Below are 21,415 nucleotides of genomic sequence, written 5' to 3' on the forward strand. Positions count from 1 at the left end.
GTCTCATATTTAATCGTTCCTGAATTCAGTACATAAAATGCACTTAATCACAGTTGTGGTTTGAATTGTGTCCCCAGGAATATTTCAAGTTCAATCCCCATCAACCTGTGAATGTGACCCTATTTAGAAATAGGGTCTTTGCAGATGAAATCAAGGTAAGATGAGGTCATACTGAATTCAGATAGACAGAGGTCCAATGACTGGTGTCTCGTAAGAAGGCTAAGTAAAGGCACAGAGGGAAGAAGGTCATGTGATAACATATACAAAGATTAGAGCTGTGGAGCTGTCGGCCAAGGAACTCCAAGGTTTTCTGGCAGCCAACAGAAGCTAGAAAGAGGCAAGAAAGTATTCCCCCTTAGAGCCTTCAGATAAAGCACGGTCCAAAACAAAACAAAACAAAACAAAACAAAACAAAACAAAAAAAGGCATGGTCCACTGGCCACTTAGGCTTTGAACCTCAGGACTCCAGATCAAATTTCTGTTGTTTTATGCCACCAAATTTTGTGGAAATTTGTTATAGAAGTCCTAGGAAACCATATATTATTTTTATATTATATTAGTAGTAGTATGTTTGCTATATTTTACTTGTTTCTATGTAGTCCTATGTAGAATCTTTTTGTAGTCCTGTATTGCTACAAACTTTGTGACACATTAGTATCGGTATTCTATTTGATTTATAAAATTTGTTTGGAAAATTTAATTCCTCTGCAATGCTCTTAAATAAATAGCAACATCTTGATATTTAAATGTGTTGCAGAACTTTCTGTTAAACAACCTATCCTTTTTTGTTGTTGTTGTTGTTGTTGTTTGTTTGTTTGTTTGTGAGAAACTGCTTTATAAACTCTCATTCCTCTATGGATATTTTATTATTTAGAAGTTCTATCTCTAGGGGGCCTTGGTGGCTCAGTCGGTTACGAGTCCTACTTCGGCTCAGGTCATGATCTCGTGATCGGTGGTTTCGAGCCCCTGTGCTGATAGCTCAGAGCCTGGAGCCTGCTTAGTGTTCTGTGTTTACCCCCCTCTCTCTCTCTTTCTCTGCGTCTCCCCTACTTGTGCTCTCTCCCTCTCTCTCAAAAACAAATAAATAGGGGCGCCTGGGTGGCTTAGTCGGTTGAGCGTCCGACTTCGGCTCAGGTCATGATCTCACGGTCTGTGAGTTCGAGCCCCGCGTCGGGCTCTGGGCTGACGGCTCAGAGCCTGGAGCCTGCTTCTGATTCTGTGTCTCCCTCTCTCTCTGCCCCTCCCCCGTTCATGCTCTGTCTCTCTCTGTCTCAAAAATAAATAAACGTTAAAAAAAAAACAAATAAATAAACATTAAAAAAAAGTTCTATCTCTACTTAAAAATGGCAAAGCATATTTTCCCAGAAAATTTTTATTTCATTTAGTTAATTTGTATTGAATTGGCCAAATGAAGCAAATGTTTTTGGTTTTGTTTTAATGTTTGTTTATATTATTTCTGAGAGGGGGTGAGGGGCAGAGAGAGAGAGAAGGAGAGAGAGAATCCCAAGCAGGCTCCACACTGTCAGCTCAGAGCCTGACATGAGACTCACTCTCACAAACCATGAGATCATGACCTGAGCTAAAATCAGGAGTCGGACGTGGACGCTTAACCGACTGAGCCACCCAGGCACCCCTTGTTTTTGTTTTTCAAGTCAGTTATTTGTATAATGTTCTTCCTTTTGCACATGCTAAATGGAAAACCCTTCTCAGGTGCTTTGTGAGATTCTATTTCTCTGCCTAAAATTAAATAATGGTGGTACTCAGGGGTCTGAAGATTAATAAAGAATTATATTTTGGATAGACTATTTCCCTAGGGAAGTATGCACTCCAATGAGACACACACACACACACACACACACATACACACACACACACACACACACACACACATATTTCTCTGCCAGTTCCTCATGCTTCAGACTTCAACATATCCTGTCTGCTTCAAGTGAGCCTTTGTCTGCCCCCAAGAATCATGACACAGGGGGAGCCTCTCTCAAACTCTCCAATGGTCTCATTAGAAACGCTTACTAGAAACTTGTAATCGTTGCCAGGAACTGAAAACCAGGGCAATGTTTTTCAGAATTATTCTCAGCTCCCCACGTGGGAACCATCGCTGCCACTCCAGGTGAAGTGGTAATTGCAGTGCTGCGGGGAGGGGAGGTCTCAGGATCACTACACATATCTCAGGGGTTGGCTGCCCCACTCCTGCATGTACTGGCTGCCAGGACCTTCACATGGAGCCCATGTTCTTGGTAGCAGGAGGGAGTCAGTTGAGGACTTCCAATTTCCAGCTGAGAGGCAGAATCTGCTAGGAAAGATGATGAATCACAAATCTGCGTAGGAGCTCATGTCTCAAAAAGCAGTTCTTTGGGGCTAAACACTGAGCCAGTGCCAAAGCCACTGGAAGGAAGGTAAGTCCTGAGGCATGGGCTGAATTTGTGGGGAGACTGGAGGCTGCAGGTCCTACAACAGCAACCCCAGACAGCTGCTGATGTAAGTTAATGAAATCCTCACTGAAAGTGGTTCTTGGGATTTGACCAAGTGGCATTAAAATCCTCATTTTGGGGGGTGCCTGGGTGCCTTAGTATGTTAAGCATCTGACTCTTGATCTCAGCTCAGGTGTTGATCTCAGGGTCATGAGTTCAAGCCCCACATTGGGCTCCACAGTGGGCATGGAGCCTACTTACAAAAAAAATCTTTATTTTAATGTAGTCAAAGACTGTAATTTGGAAATTAATCTAATAATTAATATGATGTGCAAAGTTCACAGAGAATACTTCAAAAAGACCATACTTACATCAGGAAAAGTCTGTGCATATGATTGTTGGGGAGGAGAGGAAAAAATTTCTTCTACCCTTCTAGGTTCTTTGGCTGATCTAATAATCACATGAACATGACAGATTAACAGGAGAAAAATTTTTTTAATGTCTATTTGTTTTTGAGAGACAGAGTGGGGGGGAGAGAGAGAGAGAGAGAGAGAGCAAGAAAATGAGGGAGGGGCAGAGGGAGAGGAGGTCAGAGGATCCAAAGCAGGCTTGTGCTGACAGCAGAGAGCCTGATGTGGGGCTTGAACTCACAAACTGTGAAATCATGACCTGAGCCAAAGTCGGATGCTTAACTGGCTGAGCCACCCAGGCACCCGAAGGAAAACAAATTTAGTTACAGACACGGGCCCCCTAAGAATATGAGACTCCGGGAACAAGTCAGGCAATGGAGGTTTATTTACCACTCTGAGCCAAGGAATGAGATAGGAGCCTGGGGCTTCCAAAGGGAGGAGAGTAATAGACAGGACAATGGCAAGAGCAGATGTTTGGTAAGCAGATGTTCACCCTGCCATACAGATAGGTTTTCCAGAAAAAAAGATCTCTCGGACAAAAGTTCCCTTACTGGGCCAGGCTCCCTATCTAAATTCTTTCAGGTCATTAAGGAGAAGGTAAAAGCTCTTCTGTGTCTTTGGGTTTTATAGACTCTGGCTCCAACTAATCCATATGCCAAAGTAGCGCATTTTGGGGAGGCTTGTTCAGAATACCTTCATAATAAGTATGATGGAGCTAGTTTATTTGCTCAATTCCCAGCAGAAGCAGTGTGGCTGAATTGCAATTGCTAAAACAGAATTATTTTCTCTGTAATTTGTGTGTGATGTCCTTAATGGAGATGGCAAAATGTGTGTCTGCTGAAGCTATCTGTGGTCTTTTGATCAAGATGAGATGATTTTGTCACCTGAAATTAAGAAAGGTCCTTTAATGCCAGAGTTGAAGGTTTCAGACAGCAGGAAAACAATTGGGGCTTCAGCAATTTTAAAGCATAAATATTTCTTGTGTTATTTTTTTCTGGCTTAAAACCATTTCATATTATTACCAGGCTCTCTCTGCTCATCTCTCATCCATTTCAATTTATTGAATGCAAAAGATTTCATGACCCCAAATCACATTTCACATAATTTTTTTTGCATTTTAATATCTTTCCCAAATCAAATGTTAAAGTTTCAATTAGTTTTTCTTTTTTTTTTAATTTTTTTTAACGTTTATTCATTTTAGAAACAGAGCATGAATGGGGGAAGGTCAGAGAGAGAGGGAGACACAGAATCCGAAACAGGCTCCAGGCTCTGAGCTGTCAGCACAGAGCCTGACGCGGGGCTCGAACTCATGGACCTCGAGATCATGACCTGAGCTGAAGTCGGTTGCCCAACCGACTGAGCCACCCAGGCGCCCCTCAATTAGTTTTTCTAATGTAATAAAGTTATAGTCGCCTATACTCTAATGAGTATTAAATTACTTTCTACCCTAACATGTTTTGTCACTTACAGTAATATCATGTTCTATGATTTAGGGCACACTATAATTTTGTGCAATAATTTCTGTGATTACTGCCATTGTACTTAGTCCCTGACAAAAAATGAAGTTTTTCCTCTTAATGTCTTTATATTTTTCCATGTTCAATAAATCCAATCAATCAATCAATCAATCAATATTTTTTTAAAAAGGGGATGCCTGGGTGGCTCAGTTGGTTAAGCATCCGACTTTGGCTCAGGTCATGATCTCACTGTTCATGAGTTTGAGCCCTGCATCAGGCTCTGCACTCTCAGCAGTGAGCCTGCTTCAGATCCTCTGTCTCCCTGTCTCTCTGCCCCTCCCTCGCTCTTGCATTGTCTCTCTCTCAAAAATAAATAAATAAACATCAAAAGTAAATAAATAAATAAATCAAAATGTGGAAAATCATTCAATGCATCTACTCTCATTAAGAGTACTGAATTTTCATTCAAAAGTGTTAGAATATAAAATAAATACATAACCAAATGGCAAATTATTACAACAAAGTTTATACAAAACAATTTTTTTAATGTTTATATAGTTATTTTGAAAAGGGGGGTGCAGAGAGGGAGAGAGAGAATTCCAAGCAGGCTCCGTACTGTCAGTGCAGAGCCCAACATAGAGCTCAGTCTCATGAACCACAAGATTATGATCTGAGCCAAAATCAAATGTTGGATGCTTAACTGACTGAGCCACCCAGGCACTCTTAAAGTAAATTTAAAATGTGACTGTATTTAACTACAACTACAAAATAATGTGGAAATATTATAGATGGCATAATATTAAAAAACAAAATGAGGTAGCTGTGACAGAGTGTGGTATGATATTAAGTACCAATGTCACTGTAATGAGGCTTCCTTGGTTTGATCCCTCACTACAACTATCCCATACCTAAATTCCCCTTGTCTGTAAAAGGAGAATAATTTTAGTTTCTAGCTCACAAATTTGGGAGTATTAAATATTAGGCTATGCGAAGCATTAATAACAGTGGCTCATGCAGGTGCTCTGGTAAGATACAAATCAAACTTGGTAAATCTCTCCACAAGAAAATACATTACAGACGTGGATTTTTTGGAGGAATAACTGGACATGGAGATTTGGGGATTTCTGTTTCCATGAAAAATGTAGCCCACAACTCATGTTTTTACAGAAAAGCTCTGCGTGTGCATTTTGATGTCAAATTCTTGGAAAACGACAGAATGGCCTTCGCGGATTTGAAATTTGCAATGATCTTCCTGTTCCAGATAGTCGTTGGAGTTTGGGGAAATTTCTCGCTCTTATATCATTCTGTGACCCTTGCCTTCAGTGGATGCAAACCAAGGTCAACCGATTTAATTCTTAGGCACCTGACTGTAGCCAACTCCTTGGTCCTTCTCTCCAGAGGAATCCCAAGGACAATGGCAGCTTTTGGGTTAAGACATTTCCTCAATTATTTTGGATGCAAACTTGTTTTATACATTCACAGAGTGGCCCGGGGTGTGACCATTGGCACCATCTGTCTCCTGAGTGTCTTCCAGGCCATCACCATCAGCCCCAGAAAGTCCAGGTGGGCGGAGCTTAAAGCCAAAGCCCTGAAGTACATCGGGTCCTTCAATACCCTCTGCTGGGTCCTCCACATGCTGGTAAATTTTATTTTTCCAGTGTTTGCGACTGGCAGATGGAGTAACAAAACCATCACAATGATGTTCTGTCCTTCTCCGCTTCACGACAAAGTCTCAGACTCCACGTATACAGCATTGATAGCCTTTCATGATGTTTTATGTTTGGGGCTCATGTCCTGGGCCAGTGGCTCAATGGTGTTCATCCTGAACAGGCACAGGCAGCGGGTCCAACACATTCATAGGACCAAGGCCTCCCCAAGATCCTCCCCCGAGACCAGAGGCATCCACACCGTCCTTGTTCTGGTAAGCGCCTTTGTATCTTTTTACACCCTCTCCTTCGTGTTTTATGTTTATCTGGCTCTTTGTGATAATCCCAATTGGTGGGTGGTGACCACCTCCATACTAATCACCACAGGATTCCCGACCGTCACGCCCTTTGTTCTCATGAGCCGTAATCCCACTGTGTACAGGCTCTGCTCTTTCTGCTGTGGAAGAAAGACAGAATTCCCTGATCTCATCAGAAAAATATAAAATGGTTTGTTTGGGGCTGTGTTTAGTCATTGATGAAATCCTCTCACCCAAACCCTCAAGCACAATTATAAACCAGTGTCATCGTAGCTAGACTAGTAAATAAGACAGACTGTGACTCTGTCCTAATAATAAGAAGTAAATGTTAGTAGTGGTAGTAAATAAAGTGTTATGTACTTACTTACATAAGTGTGGTTCATCGAAAACTGCTGTGGAGAAATTCAGAGTCCGTGCAATGATAAAATAGTCGTGAAGGTATGTGAGATACTGAAAATGTTTTTGAGTGTCAGTTTCAATCTGATGTATTAAATTTTCCTAAAACTTAACTGGGCATGGAATTGTAAGGACAGTTCCCTAAAAAAGGAATTGCATGTGGGGTGATCCATCCAGAAGGAAGAGAGGCCTGGATGTTAATGCCAATGGCCGGGTGTGAAGCAGGAGAAACGTTACATTTCAGCTCTTGCAGAAATTAAAAGCCTTGTTTTAAATTCTGTCCCTCTCCTCCTAAGGTACATGGTGGTTTGAAACACAGTCGTGGTTATGGTGTAGATTAGCATATGAAAATGTTTTCAGGTAAACAGTGGAAGAATGAGCAATAGGGTCACTAAGAAGAGACAGAAAGATGCTGAAGTTGAAAAGAACAGCAGGTGGGAAGCAACAATTAAATAGAGATTTGGTACATGGGGAAAATAAAGGCATTGCTAGGGTCTGTAGAAGGAAGATTGCCCTGTAAAACCTTGATGCCAATTGGCTGTGTTGACAAGAAAAAGGTTTCAAGATGGACTCCTGAATTTTCAACCTGAGGAAACACATTTGTGGAGGAATTTTCTATTAAGCTTGAAGAAATAGAGGAGGCAAAAGATATGAGTCTGGTTAAGGATGAATTTTGTTTTTGAAATCACAAAGGGCATTAAAATACCTTCAAGGAAAAAATGGCTATGGTTTCAAACATGGGAAATATTGTAATGTAGCTATCTGTAATTATAAGCTGCAAAGTTTTAAAGTAAATGTTCTATTTTAAAATAATTTTAGGGGTGCCTGGGTGGCTCAGTCAGTTAAGCGTCCAACTTTGGCTCAGGTCATGATCTCATGCTCCGTGAGTTGGAGGTCCGTGAGTTCGAGCCCTGCGTCAAGCTCTGTGCTGACAGCTTGGAACCTGGAGCCTGCTTCAGATTCTGTGTCTCCTTCTCTCTCTTATCCTCCCCTGTTCATGCTCTGTCTCTCTCTGTCTCAAAAATAAATAAACGTTAAAAAAATTTTTTTTTATAATTTTACATTTGTAGGGGCTCGGCTGGCTTAGTTGGTAGAGCGTGTGCCTCTTGATCTTGGGGTCGTGAGCTCAAGCCCCATGCTGGGCACAGAGCTTACTCTAAAAAAAAAAAAAGTATTTATTTATTTATTTATTTATTTTCACTAAAAAAGTTTTTTAGGTTCATTTATTTTTGAAAGAGAGAGAGAGAGAGAGAGGGAGAGAACAGTGCCTGAGTGGGGGAGGGGCAGAGAGAGGGAGACACAGAATCCAAAGCAGGCTCTAGGCTCTGAGCTGTCAGCACAGAACCCGATGCGGGGCTCGAATTCATGAACAATGAGATCATGACCCAAGATGAAGTCAGACACTTAACTGACTGAACCACCCAGGGCCCCCCTAATTTATTTATTTATTTACTTTTAGATTTGCAGAAAAGTTGTGAAGATAATACAGAGATGTCTCAAATGCCTTCTATCCAGTCTCCTGTAATGTTACCATTGGATGTTACCGTGGTGCATTTGGTCTTTTTTCTCTTCCAAGGTCCAGTGTGGAATATCACAGTAGACTTTGTCATTGTGTCTCCCCAGTCTTCTCTATGACACTCTCTGAGTCTTTCCTTGGTTTTCAGGACCTTGACAGGTGTGAGAAATCCTGGCAAGGCACTATTTTTTAATATATAGTTTATTTGTTTATTTTGAGAGGGAGAGGGAGGGCATGTGCGCATGAGCAGGGGAGGGGCAGAGAGAGAAGGAGAGAGAGAAAATCCTTTTTCTTTTTTTAAACATTTTTTAACATTTATTTATTTTTGAGAGACAGATTATGAGCAGGAGAGAGGCAGAGAAAGAGGGAGACGCAGAATTTGAAGCAGGCTCCAGGCTCTGAGCTGTCATCACAGAGCCCAATGCAAGGTTCCAACCCACGAAATGTGAGATCATGACCTGAGCCGAGGTTGGACACTTAACCGACTGAGCCACCCAGGCGCCCCAGGAGAGAGAGAATCCTGAGCAGACTGTGCACTATCAATGTAGAGCCTAACTCAGGGCTTGAACTCATGGAGCCCTCACAAATGGTGAGATCATGACCTGAGCTGAAGTCAAGAATCAGATGCTTAACTGACAGGCACCCCATGAATCTATTGTTTTCTTTTTAGAATTTTTTAATTTTTAAAAATTAATTTTAATGTTTATTTATTTTTTAGAGAGAGAGAGAGACAGAGTGGGAGCAGGGGAGGGGGAGAGAGAGAGGGTGACACAGAATCTGAAGCAGGCTCCAGGCTCCGAGCTGTCAGCACAGAGCCCAATGTGGGGCTCGAAACCATGAACCATGAGATCATGACCTGAGCTGAATTCGGACACCTAACCAACTGAGCCACCCAGGCACCCCTCTGTTTTTTTGTTTTTTGTTTTTTAAATGGGGAGTGTGTGGCTTGCAGATTTCAAAAATGGATATTTCTAATTTTGGAAATATTTTCATATACTTCTCTTTACATTATGAAACTGATGCAAAGTATCAAGGATTCTACACTTTTAACGTTTTTTTTTTTTATTTATTTTTGGGACAGAGAGAGACAGAGCATGAACGGGGGAGGGGCAGAGAGAGAGGGAGACACAGAATCGGAAACAGGCTCCAGGCTCCGAGCCATCAGCCCAGAGCCTGACGCGGGGCTCGAACCCACAGACCGCGAGATCGTGACCTGGCTGAAGTCGGACGCTTAACCGACTGCGCCACCCAGGCGCCCCAAGGATTCTACACTTTTAAAAGCAGTAGGGTTAATTTGACCTTATAGATATTGAACTTTGTGCTACAAAATAAAGATATTTTCAGCTCACATGAGCACCAAAATACCTACCATATATTAGATCACAAGGGAGAAAATATATACATATATACTATGTTAGTATATATATGTTTTTGTGTATATGTATATATAAATATATATATACATGGTATTCATATAAATGTAATCATGTGTATATACACACGTATATACATACACACATATACGTATGCATATAATTGTTTCCTATCACTCAATAGTATTGCGGTATTATTCATTAAGGAATTTAAAAATAATACTGATTTCAATAATGGCAAAATGCTTTCATCTTAAAATCTATGCTAATTGTTTCACTGTTTAAAATTATGTAGAACCTATTTTCCATTTCTCTAGTTTAATTCTTATAATTTATATCCATGAAAAAAATCTAATTGCATATAATTTTTAAAAAGTTTAGGGGCACCTGGGTGGCTCAGTCGGTTAAGCGGCCGACTTCGGCTCAGGTCATGATCTCGCAGTTTGTGAGTTCGAGCCCCGCGTTGGGGTCTGTGCTGACAACTCAGATCCTGGAGCCTGTTTCAGATTCTGTGTCTCCCTCTCTCTGACCCTCCCCCATTCATGCTCTGTCTCTCTCTGTCTCAAAAATAAATAAACGTTAAAAAAAAAAATTAAAAAAAAAAGTTTGACTTTAACAGGAGCAATTCCTGTGTTTCATATGGTAATGGATATACATATGTAGGTTTAGAATTACCTTCTTATTGTGTGCTTTACATTGAATCTAGTCTATTGTCTTGTTTTTCTTTTTTAAAAAATTTATTTATTTTTGAGAGAGAGAGAGAGAGAGACAGAGAGAGACAGAGAGTGAGTGGGGGAGGGGCAGAGAGAGAGGGAGACACAGAATCCAAAGCAGGCTCCAGGCTCCAACACAGGGCTTGAACTCACAAGTTGTGAGATCATGACCTGAGCCAACATTGGACACTTAACAGACTCAGCTGCCTAGGCGCCCCGTTTTGTTTTTCTATCTTAACTCTTCTACATTGATTTCTTTCTTTTTTTAAGATTTTATTTTTAAGTAATTTCTACATCCAACCTGGGACTTGAACTCACAACTCTGAGATCAAGAGTCACATGCTCCACCTACTAAGTCACACAGGTGCTTCTCCCAGACCCGTTTTTTAGAATTTGTGATACCTTTTAAAAAACAAAGACATGCGCACAGGTCCTAAGTACGCAGCAAATATAAGAAATTCCAGAATCTGCATATGCTTCTGTATGTAACTCCCAGATAAAGATACAGAAAATTGTTAACACTCAGAAGTCCCTGGTTCTCCTTCTCAGTCACCACCCCAAGGGTGAACACTATTCTAGCCTCTAAAAACACAGATCAGTTTCTCCTGTGTTTCATTTTATATAAATGGTATGGTACAGCATGAACTCTTTTCTATTTATCTTTTTTTATTCAATATGGTGTTTGTGAATTTATCTATACCATTGCATGAACCTTACATTGCCATTATTGTGTAGTATTCCATTGTGTGAACATTAAACTATTGATTTAATTATTCTGTGGGGTGCCTGGGTGGCTCAGTTGGTTGAGCATCTGACTTTGGCTCAGGTCATGATCTTGCAGTTTGTGAGTTTGAGCCCCACATCAGCCCTGGTCTGATGGTTCAGAGCTTGCTTTGGATCCTCTGTCCCTCTCACCCTGCCCCTCCCTGGCTTGCGCTCTCCCAAAAATAAATAAATATTAAAAAAGTAATTATTCTACCGTTTATGGGCAAGTGAGTTGTTTTCAGCTTGTGGCTGTTAGAAATAGTGCTGGTATGTAAATCCTAGAACTTGTGTTTTGGTGAGACATTGATACACGTATGAATCTATATTCAGTACATAGTAGTAGGAATAGTAGTGAAATCTTTGGGTCATAGATTTTCATCTTTTCATTTCTCTTAGACACTGCCAAATATTTGTGGACCAGGATTCCAATCAAATGGGACACTGTGGACTGAACCAAGCCTTGGGGGCTTGGGTTCTGGGTGAAACAATTTGCTAACTCAAGTTCGCCTTCCCTGAACTAGGAAGCCAATTAGAATGAGAACTTGATGCAGAGGGAGGAGCTCAGAACTGAGAGAATTTATCTACGGCCCTCGAAAATGGTCAGGAAGAGAGAGAGGTCAGAGGGTTCGCAGGGACCCATGCCTGTGTTTCTCATTGTCCCCAAAGCTGTCAGAACTTTCCTATGGTCCTATTACTGCCATCTGTACTGTTAAAAAACAAAATTCAGGGGCACCTGGGTGACTCAGTTGGTTTAAGCTTCTCTCTTTTTTTCATGTTTATTTGTTTTTGAGATGGCACACGAGTGGGGGAGGGGCAGAGAGAGGGAGACACAATCCGAAGCAGGCTCCAGGCTCCGAGCTGTCAGCACAGAGCCCAATGTGAGGCTGGAACCCATAAACCATGAGATCATGACCTGAGCTGAAGTCAGACGCTTAACTGACTGAGCCACCCAGGCACCCCGTGTCTGACTCTTGATTTCGGCTCAAGTCATGATCTCACGGTTCATGAGTTCAAGCCCTGCATCAGGCTCTGTGCTGGCAGAATGGGGCCTGCTTGGGATTTGCTCTCTCCCCTGCCCCTCTCTTTCTGTCCTTCCCTTGCTCGTGCGCGTGCACACGTGCTCTCTCTCTCAAAATTAATTTAAAAAACCACAATTCAACCATTCAAACACAATTTAAAAGATATTATTTTATGGTACGTGAATTGGGCATCATCATCCAGCAAATAGAAAGGAGCGCTGAGGAGCTGTACAAAATAAAAGACTTCTAGGCAGGAGAGAGCAGGACAAGGAAGTTGTACAAACACAGAGTGGATTGGTGTGGCAAGGCCACCTTTCTTTAAGTAACGGTAGGGCACTTCACTAGTGCCGAACAAGTGATTCCACACTGACGGGTTTCAGATCCCATTGCTGGGAGAGGCTGAAACTGCAATTAAGTTAGGGATTAAGTCTTGGTTTGGGAATGTGGGGCTGAGCATAAGTGACCCCAGTTTGGTCCTCTTGTCTCTTTTTTCACAACAGGTACCCATGTCACCATCTTGTTCTCTGTGATGCTGCAGAGGGAGGGGACATTAGGTACAGGGGGGTCTGGAAGCACCAAGTCTGCAGGTTACTTTCATGGATGGAGCAAAGCCCGTGGTCCTGATTACTCTCTAGACACGAGGAGCTGTAAGATAAAGAAGGCAGCAGGGATCTTAGGGTGAAGAGCCAAAGGAGAATGAAATCTCCCTAGCATCCTGGGCAGACCCTGTGGTAGCCTCACACAGTCCCTTGAATCCCTCCCAAATACTTGCCCAAAGGAAAGTGTAATATTGCTGCAGGACCTGACTCTCTGAATTAAAATACGTCGCACTCCCTTAGAAAAAAATAACTCAAATTCGAGTGATCGGGTTTGGGAAGGAAGCTCCCATAACAGTATAGACAGAATCCTTTGGATGCATTCAACATCCTGTTACTGTTCCTGCTTTAGAATTATAGTAGACATTGATGGGTTGCACTATATATTTCCCTGTCTTACAAGGTTTAGAGGGAAGTATTCTCATTAGAGAGACGTGCAAGGAGAGAAGTGTTGGTAAGACCAAATCTTCTGCCACATGCCAGTGATGGACACAGCAGAATTTAGCATGGGTGCCTCCATCCTTTGAGAGGCAAATTTTTCACTGTTTAGATGATCTTCTCTTTGTTGGTAGTTCTGGAGGTTCAGTCAATACCCTGTCTAGGATGTTATGACATCTCTGCCAGTAGAGTAGCCAGTAAAACATGGCAAAATTGAAAGTCTTGGTTACCAATTAAAGGTTATTGGGACTAAGTAAAAACCTACAGTGTTTGAACCTTCCAGCAGTAAAGGAAAAATCTATTTTCTCTTTGGTACCCTGCTCTGGTCTGAATATTTGTGTCCCACCTGATTTTATATGGTAAAACCTAACTCCCACCTTGATGACATGAAGAGGTGAAGCCTTTAGGAGGTGACTAGGTCATGAGGGCAGAGACCTCATGAGTGGCGTTAGTACCCTTATAAAAATGGCCTAGGGAAGCTCCCTTGCCCCTCCATCATTTGAGTACCTAGCCAGAAAATTCTGTCTATAAACCAGAAAATGGGTTCTCACCAGACACTGAATCTGCCGGTGTCTTGATCTCGGACTTCCCGGCCTCTACCCCTATGACAAAAAAAAAAAAGAAGTCTGTTGTTGATAAACTACCCAGTCTCTGGCATTCTGTTTTAGCAGATGAAATAGACTAAGACAAAAATTGGTAATGAGAATTGGGGTACACCTGTGAAACATCCCTAAACCTGTGGCATGGGAACAGCATGATGGATGGGGGCTGGAAGACTGTGGGAGAGCAGGGTAGAAAAAGCCTGCATCAGCACGAAAGGACCAGGAAGGGCGATTCTGGTGACAGCTCAAAAGAGAAGGGGAGACTGTAGAGGGGACCTTAGTCTTCTTGAGAACACCTCAGTGGAAATACAGACAGCAGAGGCAGTTCTGGCGGGGTCCCAGACAGACATGAGGAACGCTTTATTGGAAGCTGGAGGAGAGGTGTTGTTGTTACAATATGGAAAGCACTTGGCTGAATTGTGTTCCTGTCCTGGTGTTTTGTACAGGGTAGACCTTGGGAGCGATGGAATTGGATCTTTGGCCGAGGAAAGGTGTAAGCAAAGTGTCAAAACAATAGTCTGTTTCCTCCTGGCTGCTTCTAGTAGAACGGGAGAAGAGAGAAATGATGTAAATATGGAATTGTCAATCCAGTCTTGGGGAAAGCAGTTTGCCCCATGTCCTCCCTTCTTTTATGGGTCCAAGAAGAGTTATTTTTAATCTGTTCAGTTTTTTACCTTTGTTAGAATGAAATGGCAACTTTCAAGATCCTTATATGTGGAACTGGAAACCACAAATCCCCATTCTAAAGCCTGTCAAATTTGCAATTAGGTGGCATTAAGTATACTCACATTTTTTAAAAAAAAAATTTAATGTTTATTTTTATTTTTGAGAGAGAGAGAGAGAAACAGAGACAGAGTGCAAGCAGGGGAGGGGCAGAGAGAAAGGGAGACAAAGAATCCGAAGCACGCTCCAGGCTCTGAGCTGTCAGCACAGAGCCCAACGTGAGGCTTGAACTCACAAACAGTGAGATCATGACCTGGGCTAAAGTTGGCCGCTTAACTGACTGAGCCACCCAGGTGCGGAGACAACAGACCCAGAATAGCCAACGCAGTATGGAAGGAGAAGAACAAAGTTGGAGGCCTGACACCATGTGGCTTCAAGACTTATAAAGCTGGAGTAATCAACACAAGGCTATGTTAGTGGAAGAACAACCTGGTAGAGGAATGAGCTTATTGTGATGAGTACCCAGGGATGTATGGAAGTGTTGAATATTGTATACCTGAAACCAACATATCACTGTATGTTAACTAACCGGAACTAAAATAAAAACTTAAAAAAGAATAGACCAATAGATCAATGGAACAGAATAGAGAACCTAGAAAGAGACCCCTCGTAAATGCAGTCAACTCATCTTTCACAATGAAGCAAAGAAAATAACAGTGGAGGAAAGATGGTCTTTTGAGCAAATGGTATTGAAAGAACTGAATATCTGCGTGAAGGAAAATGAATCTAGAAACTGACCTTACACCCTTCACAAAAACGAATTCAACAGGGCACCTGGGTGGTTCAGTTGGTTAAGCATCGGACTCTTGGTTTCAGCTCAGGTCATGCTCTTACAGTTTGTGAGTTCGAGCCCCGTGTCCTGCTGGCTCCAAGCACTGACAGCTTGGAGGCTGCTTAGGATTCTCTCTCCCTCCCCCTCTGCCCCTCCCCTACTTGCTCTCTCTCTTTCTTTCTCAAAATAAATAAACAACAACAACAATAGCAAAACCAAAATTAACTCAAAATGGACACAGACCTAAATGTAGAGTGAAAAATAACAAAACTCTGCATACATAACTGGAGAAAACCTTGATAACCTTGGATATATAATGAATGCTTTTTATTTTATTTATTTATTTTTTTTTTTAATTTTTTTAATGTTTATTTATTTTTAAGAGAGAGTGAGACAGAGTGTGAGCAGGGGAGGGCCAGAGAGAGAGGAAGACACAGAATCCGAAACAGGCTCCAGGCTCTGAGCTGTCAGCCCAGAGCCCGATGCGGGGCCCGAACTCACAGAGTGCGAGATCGTGACCTGAGCCGAAGTCGGACGCTTAACCAACTGAGCCACCCAGGCGCCCCTATAATGAATGCTTTTTAAGTAAAACACTAGAGACAATGCATGAATGAAATTATTTATTAATATTTATTTATTTTTGGGAGAGCACAAGTGGGGGAGGGAGAGAGAGAGGGGAACAGAGGATCCAAAGCAGGCTCTGCACTGACAGTCTGACAGCAGCCAGCTCGATGTGGGGCTCGAACTCACAAACTGTGAGATCATGACCTGAGCGGAAGACAGACGCTCAACCGACTGAACTACCGAGGCACCCCAATTTATAAGCTAAACTTCATTAAAACTAAACATTTCTGGGGCACCTGGGTAGCTCATTCAGTTGAGTGTCTGACTCTTGGTTTTGGCTCAGGTCATGATCTCGAGGTTCATGAGGTCGAGACACTTCAGGTTCTGTGTTGACAGCATAGAGACTGCTTGGGATTCTCAGTCTCTCTCTGTCTCTCTGCCCCGCCTCTGCTCTCTTTCTCTCAAAATAAATAAAAAAAATTTTAAAAAATAAATATCTTGGGATATACTATGAGGTACTCATAAATCACCTCATTTAATCTGGAAACTCCCATTTCTTCTCAGTTAAACCTTGCTTGTAGTTTGCTTTGGCTAATAAAGGATTCCTTCTCTGTTGGCCAGACATACTGGCTTTTGCAAGTGAAGGGTTTTTTTGTTTTGTTTTTTTTTAATGTATATTTGTTTTTGAGAAAGAGACAGAGCATGAGTGGCAGAGGGGCAGAGAGAGAGGGAGACACAGAATCCGAAGAAGGCTCCAGGCTCTGAGCTGTCAACATAGAGCCTGACATGGGGCTCCAACCCACAAACCGTGAGATCATGACCTGAGCTGGAGTCAGACGCTTAACCGACTGAGCCACCCAGGTGCTCCATCCCACAAGTGAAGGTTTTAATCAGGTCTTGGTCTTTAATCAGGTCTAAGTTTCCGTTGTATTCCGCACTCATGTCAGAGACCTCCTCTTCTTTATCACTTCTCCTTTGCTGCAGAAAACAAAAACAAGAATTGCATAATTAATATAAGCTCTACTGTCTTAAAACTGTAAAATATAGCTTAGCACAAAGGATAAATGAAACAAAAACTTTCAAAGAAACACAAGACTCAGAAACAATAGCTGTTTTAGTTCTATCAATGTGTGTCTCCAGAGTGTGTTTATTAGACCAAAAAAAAAAAAAAAATCATCATCCAGAAATAGATGTATAAGTTTCAAGCAATTAAAAATATTTCTTTACTTTTGGGAATGCAAGCTGGTGCAGCCACTCTGGAAAACAGTATGGAGGTTCCTCAAAAAACTAAAAATAGAACTACCCTACGACGCAGCAATTGCACTACTAAGCATTTATCCACAGGATACAGGTGTGCTGTTTCGTAGGGACACATGCACCCCCATGTTTACAGCAGCACTATCAACAATAGCCAGAGTATGGAAAGAGCCCAAATGTCCATCGATGGATGAATGGATAAAGAAGGTGTGGCATATATATACAACAGAGTATTACTGGGCAATCAAAAAGAATGAAATCTTGCCATTTGCAAGTATGTGGATGGAACTGGAGGGTATTATGCTAAGTGAAATTAGTCAGAGAAAGACAAAAATCATATGGCTTCACTCATATGAGGACTTTAAGAGACAAAAAAGATGAATATAAGGGAAAGAAAACAAAAATAATATAAAAACAGGGAGGGGGACAAAACAGAAGAGACTCATAAATATGGAGAACAAACTGAGGGTTACGAGAGGGGTTGTGGGTGGGGGAATGGGCTAAATGGGTAAGGGGCACTAAGGAATCTACTCCTGAAATCATTGTTGCACTATATGCTAACTAATTTGGATGTAAATTTTAAAAAATAAAAAATAAAATTAAAAAAAATTCTTTATTTCAATGACAATGAAAATTTTTGACACCATCCCTTTTTAATATATTTTAAATTTTTTAATTAATTTATTTTTTAAAAGGTTTATTTATTTATTTGGAGAGGGAGAGAGTGCACAAGCAGGGGAAGGGCAGAGAGAAAGTGGGAGAGAGAGAGAATCCCAATCAGGCTCTGAGCTCCACACTGGGCCTGATGTGGGGCTCAGTCTCATGATAGTGAGATCATGACCTCAGCCAAAATCAAAAGTTGGACACTTAACCAAGTAAGCCACATAGGCCCATATATATTTTTTAATTTTTGAAGAATATTTTATTTTTTATGTCATCTCTACCCCCAATGTGGGGCTGGAAGTCACGATCTCCAGATCAAGAATTGCATGCTCTACCAAGTGAGACAGCCAGCCATTTTTAATCTTTAAAAATTTAACTTTTAGTGTCTTTTATCTCTTTTTAATTGATCAATTCTGTATTGGTACCTTCTTAAATTTTTTCCAATACTTTACTCAGTTTCAAAACCTGTTACGAACATTATTTTAGGGTCGTCCTCTATAGTTGTATGCTCCACTTAGACAAATTCAAGGTCAGATAATCTGGGGTAATGCTCAGGTTCTACAATTACTGACAGTTTGCCAAGATATTCTTTTGAGTCATGAAGAATAATACCACTTTGCTCTCATAGATCATTTTTGTGGTTTTATGGCTTAATTTATGAAAAGCTGTTAGAACGATATCTAGTACATAGTACATGTTCAAGAAGGATTGTTGTTTCCATTCTTGATATTAGAACTTGTAATTTCCAGGACACCTGACTGGCTCAGTTGGTAGAGTGTGCGACTCTTCAGCTCAGGGTTGTGAGTTCAAGCTCCATGTTGGGCGTGGAGCCTACTTTAAAAGAAAAAAAAGGGGGGACACCTGGGTGGCTCGGTTGAGTGGTCTGACTTCAGCTCACGTCATGATCTTGCATTTGTGGGTTCCAGCCCTTGTTGGGCTCAGTGCTGACAGGTCAGAACCTGGAGCCTGCTTTGAAGTCTGTGTTTTCCTCTCTCTCTGCCTGTACCCCTGCTCACGCTGTCTCTCAAAAAATAAAATAAAAACGTTAAAAAAAAAGAACTTTTAATTTTCACAGTACCCTTTCACTTGAAAGTCATCCATGATTCTCTGATCTCTTTGTTATTCAAAAGTGTGGCTCTTGGACCAGAAGTAGAAATGTGGAGGGGCACCTGGTTGCCTCAGTGGAGCATGTGACTCTTGGTCTCAGTGTGCTGAGTTCAAGCCCCATGTTGGGTGTAGAGATTACTTCAATAAGATTTAAAAAAATGTTAGGGGCGCCTGGGTGGCTCAGTTGGTTTGGCGTCCGACTTCGGCTCAGGTCACGATCTCACCGTTCGTGAGTTTGAACCCCGCGTCGGGCTCTGTGCTGACAGCTCAGAGCCTGGAGCCTGCTTCGGATTCTGTGTCTCCCTCTCTCTCTGCTCCTACCCTGCTCATGCTCTGTCTCTCTCTGTCTCAAAAATAAATAAAAACATTAAAATTAAAAAAAAAATACAAAAAAAAATGTGGAAACTCAGGAACCACCTCAAAATTTGTGAATCAGAATATAAGTATTAACAAGGTCTCCAGTTCGTTGTTATACATATAACATTGGAGAAGTACACTTCTAACTCCTCACGACTTTTTCACTTGAGAATCATACACACTTTTCATGCACTCAAAGTGTATATGTCTGTGTTGGTGCCTTAATTTTATAGTTTATGTTTCATAAAAATATAGTATCTACAGTATTTCTGTGGATCTTATATCACCTTTCCTCAGAGTTAGAAACTATAATAGAGAGTAATACTAAGTTAAATTCTCTTTTTTGTTTTTAAGTTTGTTTATTTATTTTTTATTTTTTTATTTTATTTAAAAAAATTTTTTTTTAACGTTTTATTTATTTTTGAGACAGAGAGAGACAGAGCATGAACGGGGGAGGGTCAGAGAGAGAGGGAGACACAGAATCTGAAACAGGCTCCAGGCTCTGAGTGGTCAGCACAGAGCCCGATGCGGGGCTCGAACTCACGGACCGCGAGGTCGTGACCTGAGCCGAAGTCGGACGTTTAACCGACTGAGCCACCCAGGCGCCCCAAAGTTTGTTTATTTTTGAGAGGGAGAGAGAGAGAGTGCACACAAGGAAGGGGCAGAGAGAGAGAGAGAGAGAATCCCAAGCAGGCTCCACACCAGCAGTGCAGAGCCTGATTCAGGGCTCAAACCCGTGACATCATGACCTGAGCCAAAGTTGGCCGCTTAACTGACTGAGCCATCCAGGCGCCCCTATTGTTTTCCGCCTCTTAAAGTCCAGTGTTTTGTTTTGTTTTGTTTTGTTTTTTACTCACTAGTTTTTTACCTTTTTTTTTTTTTTTTTAACTCATTAGTACTCAAAAGTGGAACTCAGGGTATGAAAATTTTAAATGTTCCTCTAACGTACTAAAGATGCTGTCAGAAAACAGTATTTTGGGGAATCACTTTTGAGAACCTTCTACAACATCCTCTCTTCTCTCCTGAGCAAAATACTGGATTAGAAACTGGAGAATCCCCAGCAAGAGTCATGAGAGTCATGTTTTGTTTTTGTTTGTTTGTTTGTTTCTTTGTTTTCTTAGAAACAGGACTTGCTGTCTCTAAGCCAGACCTGGTCATCTTTTTGGAGCAAAAGCAGGAGCCCTGGAATGGGAAGAGAAAGGAGACAGTAGCCACACACCCAGGTAGCTGGGCATGAATGAAGTGGATGATGGAGGTGAGGTCCAAGGTCAGGGAGAAAGCCCCACCTTAAAATGTGGTTTGAGCAGCTTTGCTTCAGTAACATGATTTTTGAGAACACTAAGTTCATGTCTCTTGCTGTCACAGAGGGACATCTGCCCAACACTTATCGTGCTTGTATATATAGTTTTTTTTTTTTTAACATTTATTTATTTTTGAGACAGAGAGAGACAGAGCATGAACGGGGGAGGGGCAGAGAGAGAAGGAGACACAGAATCGGAAGCAGGCTCCAGACTCCGAGCCATCAGCCCAGAGCCTGACGCGGGGCTCGAACTCACAGACCGCGAGATCGTGACCTGAGCTGAAGTTGGACGCCCAACCGACTGAGCCACCCAGGCGCCCCTTGTATGTATAGTTTTTTAAGGATTCTCCTTCAGCTCTAGAGTTTTTCATCGCATCCACAGTGAGGACCAGGGTCTCCCTGTGGGCCATGAGAGATTACATGATCTGGCTGCTCTTTGTTGCTCCTGGGTGTCTGGGGGAAGTCTGCATATTTCTGAGGAACACTGTGCTAAGCCTTGTCTTATGTCCTTTTTCTCTTTTATGTTGGAAGTGTGTGAAGCGATATCGAGATAATATATTTATGTTGTATTCAGAATTTTGATGGTTAGATTTTCTTATTCTTGTTTTGCAATTCCCTAACAATGTGTTTCCTTGTTTTGTGGAAGGATCCCCAGCCTTAGAGAATTGCGCTTTAGGTTTTTACATATATATTAAGATTTTGGATCACCAATTTGGTATCCTTAAAGACAATGTGGGGATTAATTCAAATGTGTATCAGTCCTGTGTCTATTGCAAACAAAGCTATGTCTGTGTCTGCCTGTATAAGTATTATCCCTACTGTGTTCATGACTTATCTTGCTTATTTCTCTTCTTGGTTAATGGTCAAAGGTTGCTTTATTTATCCTGCTTAGGTGAGTAGTCATGAAAATTGTCTTTTTCTTTCTTTAAATGTTTATTTTTTTTTTAATTTTAAAAATTTTTGTTTATTTATGTATTTATTTATGAGAGAGAGAGAGA

The 21,415-nt window shown here is 41.5% G+C and overlaps 1 protein-coding gene across 1 annotated transcript in view; it reads left to right on the forward strand.

Moving 5' to 3' along the window:
• Positions 1–2,672: 2,672 nt before the first annotated feature.
• Positions 2,673–21,415, forward strand: part of LOC122208812 (vomeronasal type-1 receptor 4-like) — a gene marked incomplete at its 5' end in the record, with an annotated part of 31,120 nt that continues 12,377 nt past the window's right edge. The window contains 3 exons of the mRNA XM_042920269.1: positions 2,673–2,683; positions 5,545–6,214; positions 8,112–8,173. Of these exons, the coding sequence (XP_042776203.1) occupies positions 2,673–2,683; positions 5,545–6,214; positions 8,112–8,173 (743 nt within the window). The remainder of the gene's footprint in view (positions 2,684–5,544; positions 6,215–8,111; positions 8,174–21,415) is intronic.

Source organism: Panthera leo, chromosome E2 (assembly GCF_018350215.1).
Source record: "Panthera leo isolate Ple1 chromosome E2, P.leo_Ple1_pat1.1, whole genome shotgun sequence".
Taxonomy (NCBI): Eukaryota; Metazoa; Chordata; class Mammalia; order Carnivora; family Felidae; genus Panthera; species Panthera leo.